General features: G+C 38.6%; 1 protein-coding gene across 3 annotated transcripts in view; it reads right to left on the reverse strand.

Annotated features, from left to right (window-relative positions):
• The window catches only part of CPNE4 (copine 4), a 230,158-nt gene that overhangs the window by 95,765 nt on the left and 119,802 nt on the right, over positions 1–14,591 (reverse strand). For all 3 annotated transcript variants that reach the window (XM_054518626.1, XM_036398756.1, XM_036398747.1), the window contains one exon: positions 2,196–2,267. In XM_054518626.1, coding sequence (XP_054374601.1) covers positions 2,196–2,267 — 72 coding nt within the window. The remainder of the gene's footprint in view (positions 1–2,195; positions 2,268–14,591) is intronic.

The raw sequence follows: 14,591 nt of genomic DNA on the forward strand, positions 1-14,591 counted from the left end.
CAAAGAGCAGCAAAAAAATCACTATTTTCTGATCCTGACCTTTGTCCCACAACACCTCATCAAAGGGACTGAGCACAACATGAAGTGAAGGCAAAGGGAGTGAAGATTATGAAGGAGGCAGGAGAGGTGTCAGAAGTGTAGTTGAGTACAGGAGAGGGGCAGGAAAAGTATTTTCCCTAGGAGTTTTTTGGTTTTTTTGGTTTTTTTTTTTTTTGGTCCTATTTGTTTCTCAGTAGTTAAAAGTTTACCTTGATTGGCAATTCACTAAATTAAGTAAAATTCCCTGACCTGAGACTATTCTGGCTGTGACACCTCCCAGCAGTGAGCTGTGGTGTTCCTCCAAACAAAATAGTCACATGCAGCTACACAGGGGCACAGATGCTTAACTGGGCATTAAAGTACCATCACACAGGCACATATGTGGTGTGTCACATCCTCCAGGAAACATCAGCTTGCTGATGAAATTTGACCCATGGAGTCTGACACATTTCTCTTCCCTGTAGCCTGATGGTTTACAAGATCTGGTTATGCTGTGTGTGACTAACAGCGCTCTGAGATTTGAACACCAAATTTCATAAAGTATTTTTAACTGAAAATAATGAACCTGCTCCTGTAAAGCTTTACAGACTTCCAGCTGGAGAAGCAGAACAATGTTCTCTTTGCTTCCCACAGCCATATCATAAGATTGTGTGGATGAGACATTACACAGTCAAAAGGCTAATAAAATTCCAGCAAAACTTGCTAAGATAGGAACTTTCAAAATACTGTGAAAAACTCATAATTCCCTACACTGAATGAGTTAGGAAATAGTATTTCTAACTTCCACGCTTGACAGAGAGCTGGTATGTCCCCAGGTCCAGAAATAATGATCATTAATCAGTTTTTAGTTATTCTGTTGAGACAAAAAAACTTTCCACACAGTATTTTTTGTCTGGGTTCAGTTTTCTCCCATTCAAGTCAACTTGCTCTTTAGAACTGCTGACAGAAGCCAAAGCACATAATAAGGTCTATATTTCATGGTTATCATCCAGTGTGAGGCCAGCAGGGACTATTAACTCATTTCATCTCATGTTCTGTTTATCACAGTGATTTAATTTTTGCCAGAACACTCCCCTAACAAGACTAATAATTTTAGTTGTACTACAGCATTTGTGTTTTCACAAGACTAAACTACTTTGTGCTCCTCAAAGAAGAACAGAAGGGAGGTCCAGAACACCACAGGGATGGGTGAGATGAAGTATGCCCAGATCATCCCAGCAGGCAAACCATGCAAAGTTATTTAGGGAACAAAACTGTCTCCTGGTTCTATTCAGCCAGATGAGTGGGGAACTCCTTTCCAACCCCAGACCAAAACCAAGTCTACTGTATGCATTTAAGCGAATCAATTCCCAGCCAAGCACAAAGGAAGATATCTAAGAAATCAAACTCCCTGGGCGCTCAAGAAACTACCGCAGAGTCCGCTGTCTCTTGCAGCTGAAGGCAGAAAAAAAATTCCAAACAATCAAGCCAATAGAAAACCATCTGGCAAATCACACATTAAGGAAAAAAATCCTTCTGAATCTCATGAGGCAACAGAGCAGATATCATCACCAAAGCAGAGTATTTTATTATAGCCTTAATGCAGACCTGCAAAAGTCACAAGCATGCCAGGTTCAGTGCAGACAAGATTGATCTCCCAAGCAAGCCAGAGAAAGATGAAAGAGAGGTAATACACTGATTTTCAAATTTCAAGATACATATGGGGCTGTGGCAATCCAGTCCTTAGTTGCATCACAACACATCTAAAACTAATCTCATCAAACCTTTTTTTTTTCCTGAGAAGCTGGAAGAAGCCCAAGGGAAAAGAAAGATGAGGCTCCTTTATGTGTCAAAGCAGGTACAAATTAATTTCTGAAGGTTCTAGTCATTCAGCTAAAAGTATTCAAGCAGCAGAAGTTACTTACTGCCATCTAAGTACCCCTAAAAGTAGTTAATAGTAAGTGTTATGGCTTTTTTACAAGTCATACATTATTTGTTGCCATTTCCTTAAAAGAAGCATTTGTCAGAAACAGTGCAAATTTTCAAATAAACAATTTAAATACATTTCTCAATCAAGGGTTGTTCTGGTGGCTTAGCAGGATGCTTTTAGAGAGAATTAGTCACTTTAGATGTTTCTAAATAACAGGAAAACAAAAGCATGTTTAAGACTGACTTACTGTTATAGATGACTTTCCTGCTGTGTTGCCATGTTTGAGTAAGGACTTGGAGAGCTTCCTCTGAGAAACAATCTGCAGGAAAACAAAAACAAAGGGAAAAATAATTAGAATCTGTAGTAAATACATGGTTTATTGTGATTTCAGTTTTATGTTGCTTTCTTTTTCTTTTTTCCTTTTGTATCAACGTACTTTCTCAATCCATGATCAGAGTTAACACAGTAAGACCACTACCAACCAACAAGAAAGGTCCCCAGGAACCCTGCACAGGATGAAATGGAAGGACAAAAAAGCATTTGGGGTCAAGCAGAATGGGGAGAGCACAATTCATTGCATTGAACAGAATAGTCAGAAACACATAGATTTTCCTCAAGTATTGCAGTGATGGTCACAGGGGACAGAAGTAAGGTTTGACTGGACTAAAAAGACAATAAGAAGGGAGCTGTAAACAGCAAATCTATCAGATACCTCCAAAACTCAACTCATTAATTTTTATTGGAAACTGAAGTCCGTTTACAAGGAGAAGGAATTAATTCATCTCTACATATCAGCAACTCTAAATTCAGAGAAGAAGTAAGCAAGCTGTCCCACATTTCACTTCCAAAATTGTCTCCTTTGCTTACCACATACCAAACTTCCCCTAGAACTCAACACTATAAATGAACTTGGTCATTAAGCAAATTGTAAATATACTACAAATAAATGGCATCAGAGGGACAATGTCAAAAGATTTTATTTGCCATATCAATAATGAGCATTCCTTACGATTTTGAAACATTTAAAACTAGACCAGTAAAAGTATTAGAAAAGGAAGAAACCATACAATAATGCAGAACTGCTAAGCTACAGTGATGTTCCAGTGTATTAGTCCCCATTGAAGTTAATACTATATTAATTAATTAATTTATTTGTTAAGTGGAAACTTCAAGATGTAGACAGATGTAAAGATAACTCAAAACACTGCTTAGAAGTCACAGTATTATTTGTAATCTGAAAAAAAACTGTAGTACAGTTGTGCTGTGCAGATACTGAGCAAAAGATTTTCCTAAGGAAAACTCTAGCCTCTTGAATGTGGCTTTTATCCTAGAAGCAGTCCTTTCCACCTTCCCACATCCAACAGTACTTGGATAACTTCACCCAAGCAGTTGATCTCAATGACCCACAAATAGACGTCTTTGGCAAATATGCCAAAATATTAGTTGCAAAAGAAAGGCAGTCACCAAGTGAAAAGGAGAGTTCCAGACCCTGCATGAGAGTCCTAGGCATCATACAAACTTCAGCAATAAACCACGACAGTAGGTAATGGCCAGAGCTGAAATGCTCTGAGTAATGCAAAGTCGCAACCAGCCAAAAAATGTGCTGTGAGACAGGAGTGAGTAGGATGCACATTTTAGCCTAACATCAATGGGGGGGAAACATGTTTGTCCTGCCCATCAATTTGCTGAATTGAACAGAGAATCAAAAGCTGCATCTCAGATTATACTCAGCTACAGTTGTAATAGAAGCAGCAAGACAGAAGCAAGTTTTAAACAGGCTTTAAATGTGAGACAGGAGAACCACCAAATGACAGGACAGTACATCTGGAATCACTGTGACCAGCTTCTTGTTCCTATTGCACCTATACCTGACAGGGGTATGTCTAATCAGTTCTTAAAGAACTTAAAGGGAAACACTCTCCATTGGAAATTTATTGTATTCATTATCCTTATGTAAATATATTTTCCTAACAGCTAATCTGATTCTTTGCAGTTTAAGTCCATTATTTCTATCGAATGCACCATGAATAGGTAAAACAATCCTTTCCCCTTTTTCAGGCAATCCCCAACTCCTTCTTACTACATAACCTGAGTTTGTCCTATCTTTCCTTCTTGACCAAATTTCCTAGCTCTCAAACAATTCTCTGTACTCTCTGATGAGCCTTCATGGATGGGCCCATAAACACTTTTAGAATAATGCTCAAAATTGGGCATAATAGCCCTGGTCCTTCCCATGAGAAGAAAGAAGAGCTTCTCATTGCAAGGCTGATACACTCCAGAATTACATTTGCCTTATTTTAAGAACATCATGATACTGTTAACTAATGTTCATAATAGGACCATTTCAGATTGCCAGCTGCAGTTTTGCAGCTGGCTATTACTTAAATGAATAATTTAATGCTCCTTTTTGGACTGCCTTCCATAATGCTGTCTGTTGCCAACATCTCACTCAATTTTCCAAACTAACTTTTGGATTTCAACTCTTGGTCAGTGGCAACAACAGACAGGACTACAAGTTAGAGGACAATATTACTAGCAGTTTTTTTTCTTCCCTAGAATCTTGGAAATACTGTTTGCCGTGATCTTTTAAGTCATCCCTACATTTATCTTCTTCCCAGCTAAATAGGTTCAAGTATAAATCACTGCACTCCTGTGAACTGTGAGGTGCAATTCAAAAAATCGTGTTTGAGATTCTCAGATAGGAGGTAATACAGAAATATGACAGATTATTCTTAATATATAATTAAACTATGGGATCTGTACCAGCCAATGAATTATGGCAGCTGAGAAGCAGAGCCCATTTATCTCCATGGCCAAAGATGCTCAGGCAACTTTGTAAAATACATTAAGCTAAGAAACTTTTTCAGACTTCTTACATATATATATATAGCCATGGTATGAGATAGAATTAGGGTGGGAACGTTTCCTAGAGTAGCCTCTTCAGAGACTGCAGGACTTTCCCCCTGAGCTACCCAAACTTTGCCAGCTCCCTTTGCTGCTTTCTGAAGTGTCACAGCTTTCACAAGGCATTGCACAGCTTGGGAGCTCCTGTGCAGGTGGCAGATAGACAGCTCAAAGTTCCAGAAAGGATAATTTATTCTGACGTGCTCTTTAGTAGGCTGCATTAATAACACTCGCTCTCTAGGCCAGAAGCATTGTTGTGACACAGCAAGCACTCTGCATATATAAATATGTGTATTTGGGTGCAAGTGTTTACTAGTTGTTAATTAAGTGGCCACTAAAACCAATCCTCCATCTGGCAACAATGTGCCAACATCGTTGCCTCAAATTGTAATTGTAATTGCAATAACCATAAAGGAGTCTGTTTTCCACAGCAGTAATTTGACTCTTTTGTTCACGCATTGTACAAAATGGGTCTCACTGGTTTAAAAAACCACTTCTATGGAACCTGCCATCAATTATCTATTATATTTTTGTTAATGTCTCAATGCAAATCTTCTTCTGAACATCATTGTACAAAGCATTTGCTGACCTGATTTTCAGACAAGTCCTAAACAATGATAACTTGAGGGACTAGCAAGCATTAGTCTTAGTTCAGAGTTACAGAGGCAGCTGAGCTAGCAAAATGTCTTACAAGAAGGTAATTGACTACAGGTCTTTCATTTGTCGGGAGTCTTTGGCTTGACTTCGACTTCAAAACCTTGCAATTTAAAACTTCTGCTTCAGAGAAAAAAAAGGATTTGTCCAAAACTGATGTGAAGAACTGCAGAAAGTAAATATCTCTCTTCCTTCTAGAACACAAATAATAGAACCCAGTTCAGCCCTAGAAAACCTCATTGCAATTCAAGAACATGTATTTTTGCAACATTTTATTAGAAACATGACCTACCAGTCAACATATGGATGTAGAAAACAGTCCTTGTTCATGCTGGAATAGAGTTAATTTTCTTAGTAGCTGGTACAGTGCTGTGTTTCAGATTTAGTACGAGAATAATGTTAACACACTGATGTTGTGGTTGTTGCTAAGTAGTGCTTACTCCGTATCAAGGATTTTCAGTTTCCCATGCTCTGCCAGAGAGGAGATGCACAAAAAGGCAGCAGGGAAGATAGCCAGGATGGCTGACCTGAACTAGCCAAAAAGATGCTTCACACCATAGACTGCCATGCTCAGTATAAAAACTGGGGAGAGATGGCTCAGAGCTGCTGATTGCTGCTAAGGGACGGGCTGGCATCAGTCAGCGGGTGGTAAGTGGTTGTACTATGCATCACTTCTTTCTCTTAGGTTTTATTTTATTCTTTCTCTCTCCTTTTCATTACAACTGTTGTTATAATAATAAAATTTTATTTTGTTTTAATTATTAAACTGTTTTTATCTCAAGACATGAAGTTAAGCTTTTCTTTCTGATTCTCCTCTCCACTGTGGCAGGCACAGGGCAAAGGGGGTGTAAGCAAGCAGCTGATGGTGCTTTAGTTGCCAGCTAGGGTTAAACAACAACCATCCTTTTTAGTGCTCAGTGTGGGGGGCTCATACAAGAGCCACACCTCAGAGGTATAAAAGGTGAGACTTAGGGAAGTGAAGCCAAGTTAATTTTCAGCTACATACAAACTATGTTTGTATGACCCAGTTGTGGCCTAAGAGCACTGCATGTTGAATAAAAACATCATACTAATATGTTTGCATGAGGTGGTAAAAATATGTAAAAGCCACTGCTCTGTTTCTGAGAGGGAGCACATGAACATGAAGTTACTCCTATTTATCAGACATGCAGTCATCTCAACAGAACATCATCTCAGCTAGATTTCTGGTCTGAAGTGATAAGGGATGTCAGCCCTGTGGTAAAATGGGAGTGAGAAATTCCCTTGAAGATGATCTTAATTTTCCTTATTACATACAAGCCCTTACAGGTTAAGGACAGATGCTCAATATTGTAGAGAAATCTGAACTTACATCTCCATTTAATCCTATTTCCAATTTAAAATAGTTAAAAGAGGCCTTGCACTTTTTTTTTCTTCATTATTTTAAAAGTATGAACAGATGCAAGACTCTAGATAAAAGCACCAAGGCTCTGACACCAGCTGTGTACCGAGCATTGCTCAGCAATCACTCAGAGACAAGGACTCTGATGAAGGTTTCCTCTCTCCTGTGCCTGAGTCGTGACTAATCAGCACTGTGTAAGATGAGCTGTGAAATATAATGACTTGTTTTACCTGGCTTGTTTAAGAAACTTTTAAAATGTCTTTCTCTAGGTGGTCCTTTTTCAATCAAATATAGGGATAACTCTCAAGAATATCATGCAGAATTCCCAATGCTCATAAATAGAGTCAACACCAAGTTTTCAATATGGCTTTTTAACCAAGTTATTTCAACAGCATTTATTCAGCTTTGCAAGGTGCCACCCTGAGCCTGAGATCAAGTGTCTCAAATTCTTTATTTGGACTGTCCTCTTCTGCACATTGGACTTTCTTACAGGAACTCCAAATTTAGTTATTTACACAGAGAGATTAAGCACAAATTTCCCTCAATCACAACATTACACAACTTGAAGAAGTCTTTGCATCTCTTCCTTGCTAGCAAGGATAGCCAGAGAAATAACTTTTATTTCCTAGTGCCTCTGTGTTAATTCTTCTCCCAGATGTGTTATTTCTGCTACATGAACTTTCATAGTTACTCAACTTTCTTCTAGGCAATCTAACTCTTCTTCAGGACTGCAAAGAGCACCTAGTCACAGTTTAGTAGCATTTTTCCCCTTTATCCAAATGCCTTTTTCACATACGGAACCTTCATGATCAAATATATTTAAGTGCGGAGCCGTTGGTGGCAAACATACTTCAAGCCTGGAGAAGGAATTTCCCACCAAACAGCAGTGGTACATATAGAGTGTGTTTCCAGCATCTGCTAGAACCATGTTGATATATCACGGAAAGAAAAGCAGCAATCATACTCTTTCAAAAAACCATCTCAAATCTTGCACTGACCCTTGTGTTGTGGCTTAACCCCAGCCAGCAGCCAAGCCCTACACAGTCACTGCTTCACTCCACCCCAGTGAGATACAAGAGAGACTCAGAAGAGGAAGAGTAAAAGTGATAAAAACTCACAGGTTGAGAAAACAGCAGTTTAATAGGTAACTATTAAAACTAGCAACTGTTATCTTGTCAAGTTTCAGTGGGGATTTTAACACATACAATCAAACTAACTTGACTGTATTCACAAAATCCTTTTAATACTCAATGCACAGCAAAAGAAGGATCGTGTGGGACATAACCATATCAAAAGTATTTGCCAGTTATGCTACAGGCTCTCTTAAGCTCTTCCCTTCTAGTATAAAAGTGAAACCTTTAAAGCACCTTTTTCACTGCTAAAAAGTCTCCTAAATGAAGGACAGCAATACTTTCATGATGCTGCTGTAAGTGGAATGATGCAACCAAAGTGGCTAGACAAACAATTGAAGATTTAACACTTGTAAAATATATTCTAAATCTTGTAAATTAAAATATTAGTCCATGCAAGTCAGATACTGTAAGCCTCTAAACACCCCCAAATACAATATCAGACCTTAATGACATTTCACTTGTATAGGTGAATAATGAATGACCAATTTTAAGCACAGGCAGCAGAAGTATCTCTGCCTTACAGTGTAAAAACTCTCTCCTTCTTCACGCATTCCTCTTCAGCCTGGCTTGTGACAAAGCAAGGTTTATACAACTCTGATGTGCTTGTGTTTATCTTGCCATCTATCCCCCAGCTGTTTTTGAACCCACCAAAAAGTTTTCATGAACAGTGACACACAGCTGCAGATGCACCAAGCACACTACATTTCAATGTGAAGAGAGACCAGACATTATGTAAATGTCAGAGACTGTATTCCACTCTCATTGAAAAAAAAGTTTTGGGGAATGGGTCACAGATACTGAGAAATTCCTTCAAGTGATCAAGTTCAGATATATAGGTCCACAGAGAAGAAAGTTTCATTCTGTCCCACTGCTCACAGAATTTTTGTTCCTTAATAGAGCCAGTTTTAGTGCTATAATCATCCTCTCTGTACATATGATTCTTCCTGTACCATGCTCATCACTCTTCAAGATTTCTTTTGTTTGCTATAGTATTGTTCAGCTCAGAGTCTATTTACAGCTGAATTATACCTCTCCCTGTCTTTGTTAAAGATCTGTACCTGAAAATAGTCAATCAAAACAGAGCACAGAAAAAGAGATATGCCTATCACAAGAGGCATAATGTTATTACAGGAAACACCTTATCAATAATTTAAAAGGTCTTTGAATTTAATTAGTGTGTAGAGTAGCAGCCCTTTTAGAATTAGTCACAATATCTCATTATAATAGCAAACTAAATTTAAATTACTCTTCTAAAGACTGCTACAGTAATTCATACAAAAAGATAAAGCATATGAAAACAAAGCAGTACAAACCGTATAAGAAATTCTATTAACTATGGCAAGATTAATCTAGAAAATCTTACAGCTTCAGAGATCATGCTGCAATGGTAAACCAAGAGTTTCCTGGGGATAACAGAGGTTCTGAAAGGGTTAGGCAAAGTTAGGGAGAGAGTTGCATTCATTATTTGCTTCTGCTCTGAGTCAGTGCTGGTAGAAAATGACATTCACGTCTAATAAAGTACATTATTCATCCCACTAATGAATTGAGCAACTTCATTTGGAGGAGATCAAAGGCCAAATATTTAAAGGTACCGAGATACCTAAGGAGGCCCACAGACATCTAATGAGATTTAGGAATTCAAACACCTTGAATAAAGCTGGTCATATGTCTTTTGTACCACAGAAGCAGTCAACAGTCTATTAAATAAATATTCTCATGCAAAATGTTTCAGTTTAATTAATTCAGGTGTAATCATGACTCTTTTAGCCTTTCTCTAATTCAAGAGCAAGGGGATTTGCCGTGGCTGAAATTGAACTAATAATCAGTCAGCTTTTTCAAGTGCATAATTTGCTAATGGTATATATTATGAAAAACACACGAGGAACAATTATATTCATTACTGAGAAGGAAGATTTTCAATCCAATTTGTACACAAATATGTGTATGGGCAATATTAAATCTCAGAGTAATCCTTGAAAATGTTCTTGACATGAAAAGATTTACATCTCTGCAGCTTTCTTCTGCTACTAGTTGAGCAAATAAGGGAGTAACAGCATTTTAACAGTTCTAAAAATTGAAAGAAATTGAACAAGGGATAAGATCTCAAATTTGAAAACAGCAAAGACCAGCCACAGTAAGTAATGGAAGAAAAGCCACAAAGGTTATTCCCACAAAATATGTCACAGAGAATAACCCAACCCACAGAGCTGGGGTGGTTCGCATTTAAGAAATAAAAACTCTACTGGTTTCCATAATTTAATGGTGTTGCATGCACAGCTGAGCAGTAATTGAGACTGTCTTGGCAATGTTTTTTTAGTTTTCATCAGAAAATGGTTATTCATTGAAATAGTTATTGTGAGCTCTTAAAGAACAGACTAAAATTTCTGGGTGAAACTTCAGAAAAAAAAAGTCTTTCTAGGCCACCCCCCTGATAATCTCTGTGTAGTTAAGAAATTACCTTTGGTTATTAGAAGGTTTGAGCCCTTACTGTACTATATGATGCAATTTAAATGTTCTGCAAAATTTATGGAATATAAATCTGAATTATTCCAATAAGAGAGCTTTAGAAGCTCATGACATATGAAGGCACTAACAAATAAACAGAACAGGACCTGGATTTGGGATTTTGCTGTCTGTATTAGCTTCATTTTCCTACAGCAGCCCTCACAGGTCCGTGGTGTGCATTGGTACCTGGAAAGGTGTGGATAACCCACCAGGCTTTGGTGACTGCTGAGCAGGGCTGGCACAGCATCAGCACTGTCTCTCAACATTTTCCCCCCCTCATCAAGGAGCTGAGGGTGGGCAAGATCCTGGGAGGCAAAGTCATCAGGAAAAAATCAAATCCCATACCATGCACCCCAGCCAAGGTATCAAATCCTGTACCATACACCCCAACCACCACAATATCCCACTTGAAAACCATGAAAATCACATGGTTAAATTTCTGACTGTCCTTTTCAATCTAATATTTTTTCCCTGTTGCTTTTTTTCACGTACATAAAACCCTGACCCATTAAACAAAAATAAATCTATCTCCTGACACTCAAAACAATTACAGATTTTGTGAGCAACCAAAAAGCAACTGAAGTACAAAACCCTCAGGTACTAGGTGAGGATTGAGTTGGAAATGATTAGTTTGGGTGAGAGGAGTGCCTCAACACTTTACCTAGGCACAGGGAAGTGGAAAGAGAAAAACAAAGAGGAAAGAGGAAAGAATCTACTCTCCAAAGTTACAAACATCTGTAAAACCATGACAGAGCATGATTCATGCTGATTCATAACATCTAAAGCACCTGTAAGAAAGCAAGAGGTCACCCTTATAGAGTGGTGGCCCAAGATGGTAATTAAAATGTTACTGGTTGTGATTTCAGTGCTTATCACTACAAAGCTGTGGATGGGTGCCCCTGCTTGCCAGTGCCTTCGCAAAGAACAGCAACTATTTAGGGTGAATTGAAGAGTTAGAGTTAGTGGGCAGATGCACAGCCTGATGGAGCATCCCAAGCCATTTCTGCTGAAGCAGAAAGCACAATGACAAACCACTGCTCAACCCCAACTCTCTCACTCCAAAGAATGAGAGCTGTTATTTACAGCAGCAGCTCAAGAAGGCTGATATTACTGCCTTCCTCCCTAAGCAGGACCAGCTAAAACTAAACCATACCTGCTCTGGTTAATTTTACATTGCAAATTCAGGCTTTCGTTTGCCACTTGAAGGCTACTAAAAGTAATTGCAGATGTTTCCACATGATATAGGAGTGAGGGTTCACTATGCCTCTTATGCACAGGAAGCCATCACTACTGTGAGGGTGCCAAATACTGGGACAAAGCCCAGAGATGCTGTGATAACTCCATCCTTGGAGACATTAAAGACTGGACTGGAGAAGCCCCTGGGAAATCTGCTCTTATCTGTTTTTTAGTAGCAGATTGAACTGGAGACCCCAGGAATCCCTCCTCACTTAAATTACTTTATGATATGAAGAACACACACTCCCAAATGTCTATGCCATTTCCTTGTGTGGTAATTCAAGTAAACCCTACTAAGGATTTGCTCCAGAGACACCACCCAGAGCAAAGCATCCAGTTTTGGATCTCCAGAGGAGGGCCATGAAGAGGGGGTCAGAGGGGTGGAACATCTCTCCTTGTGGAGACAGGCTGAGACAATCAGGGTTGTTCAGCCTGAAGAAGAGAAGGTTCTGGGGAGAGCCTACCCCCCCTAAAGGGGGCTACAAGAGAGCTGCAGAGGGACTATCTACAAGGGCATGGAGTGACAGGACAAGGGCTGATGTCTTTAAACTGAAAGAAGGTAGATTTAGACTAGATATTAGGAAGTAATTTCACTATGAGGGTAGTGGGGCACTAAATAGGTTGCCCAGAGGTTGCTGGAAGTGTTCAGTGCCAGGCTGGATGAGGCTTGGAGCAACCTGGTCTAGTAGAAAGTGTCCCTGCCCATGGCATCAGAGTTGGAATTAGATGGTCTTTAAGGACCCTTCCAACCAAACACTGCTGGGATTCTATTAATCTAATTTCACAAATATGCTCCAAATTAAGAATAATCTTTGTGAGGTTACAAGCAAAACATGGTACGGTTTCCTGATTAAATAGCTACCATATGACTGTAAAACTCAATTGTTAAGGCCTGGTATTATTAGATATTAGCTTTATGCATTTAATTAGAAATTAAATGAAAAATTTAAAAGATTAATGTTTTTAAAAAAATTATAGTTTTTAATTATGCACCTTAACCTACCATTTAACAATGCCACTTTATTTAAACACAAACAACTTAACTGCTTGGAGTATGGTACATTCTCTTGATGTGAAGTTCCGTGAAAAACTCTGTTTTATAAGCTATGTGCAATTGCATTGCAGACCATATTTTAAGACTATGCTGCTAACTGAAATAAATTTGTTTGCACTTTCAACTTTCCTGCCTTCTCTAATATTTCAGGATTTTTTTGATCTGGTTGTCATTCTGACTGTAGAGAACATATTTGTTAATATTCTGCCAATCTGCACATTACCAGGACACTCATGAAGCTGGGAAAATGGAATGTAGAAAGAGCCTTTCTCAGTACCAGGAACAGACTTTTAGTTCTTCAAAACACACCAAAAAAAATCCCTCCTAAGCACCTCACACTAAGCCTGCTCCTGTCAAACCCTTGATAATCTGCTATTGTTTTGTCTGGAAGGGAAACTTTTAAGTGTGATGGACAAAACAAATCACTTTGAGGAAATGTTTCTATTTAGCATGTAGATGTTTATGTAACTACACTCATCAGGAATCTACCCACAACCATTTGTTCTACCATGTTTAAATGCTGCGGCATAAGAAATTCCTGTTGATGAATCTGCTCCTCACATCCAGGTATGACTGACTGCATGCCAGGATGTTGCTAACCACAGTATTTACCAGTAGAGGCACAGAATTGACTTGTCCTGCCAAGAGCAGCATAAATAAATCTTGCAGAAAATCCAGTCTGCTTTGAGACTCTAGACAGTATATGGCTCAGATCTAACAGCCTACAAGTCACTGCCCTCATCACTCTCATGGAAGGCAAATTTATTAGAGCATTTGGAAGGAGATTATTGAAACTTTCCAAAGGAATGAATTTTTTCATCATTCGCATCCAGGACCCCAAATTTGTGACAAACCTGTACCTATTGGGTAGGCTACATGTAAGACTGAGATCAGTATAAAGCTAAAATTCACTCCTCTCTGTGAGCTTACTGTATAACCGTGCTATCGTCTTTCCCAGCATTTATTTTTCATACTAATTTTGATTTTGATAGAAGAGTTACATGATTTGGGTAAACATGCAGGTTTGCCACACATCTAAATGATGATCTACAAACAGGTACAGGTAGCACTGAATCTCTCAGACATCTTAGATATCAACTGCTATCTAGAAGAGAGCAATAGAAGTTGTCACTTCTGTGGAGGGGTGGGAAGGGCTTTTAGTCTTTTAGACTATGCCTAAAAATCTACAGACTTCCTGGATGTCTCAGTAAGACCTACTTACACTGGGAAAGTGAGTTGGGAGGCAGACACACACTCTCACTCAAAATTCTTTTTTATTCAGGCATTAAAATGATGTAGACAACAAATTAATGTCAAAATTGTCTTAAGAAAAGCCATGGGTCTACTATCAGCATTAAAAGAATGCTGTAATTACACCATACAACTAACCATGAGTGTAAGCTCCATGTGTACAGCCTGTGCTGTAGGATTGTCAACTTTGGAGTCTTCATAAAGGCTTGACTTGGATGACAATTCCAGTGCTACTCTTCTGGAATTTCCTAAATCAGTTTTAAATTCTATAAAGGCAAAAAACTAGAAAAGGGGGAGGAAGAAACACCACCAAAAATTACTAAATATGAAATCAGAGTCCTCCAAGTTGCATTACTGTGAACAGAATTCACACTGTTATTTTTTCTTGGTTACCATTGAAATTATGCTGCAAACAACCCAGCTGTGTGCTATTTATAGCAATCAAATCATTATAAAGACATTTATGCTAAAGGCAGCAGCAGTGACATTTTTCCCCCCTTCTTTTTCAAGCCAATTAAGCAAGAA

Source organism: Molothrus ater, chromosome 1 (genome assembly GCF_012460135.2).
Source record: "Molothrus ater isolate BHLD 08-10-18 breed brown headed cowbird chromosome 1, BPBGC_Mater_1.1, whole genome shotgun sequence".
Classification (NCBI taxonomy): Eukaryota; Metazoa; Chordata; class Aves; order Passeriformes; family Icteridae; genus Molothrus; species Molothrus ater.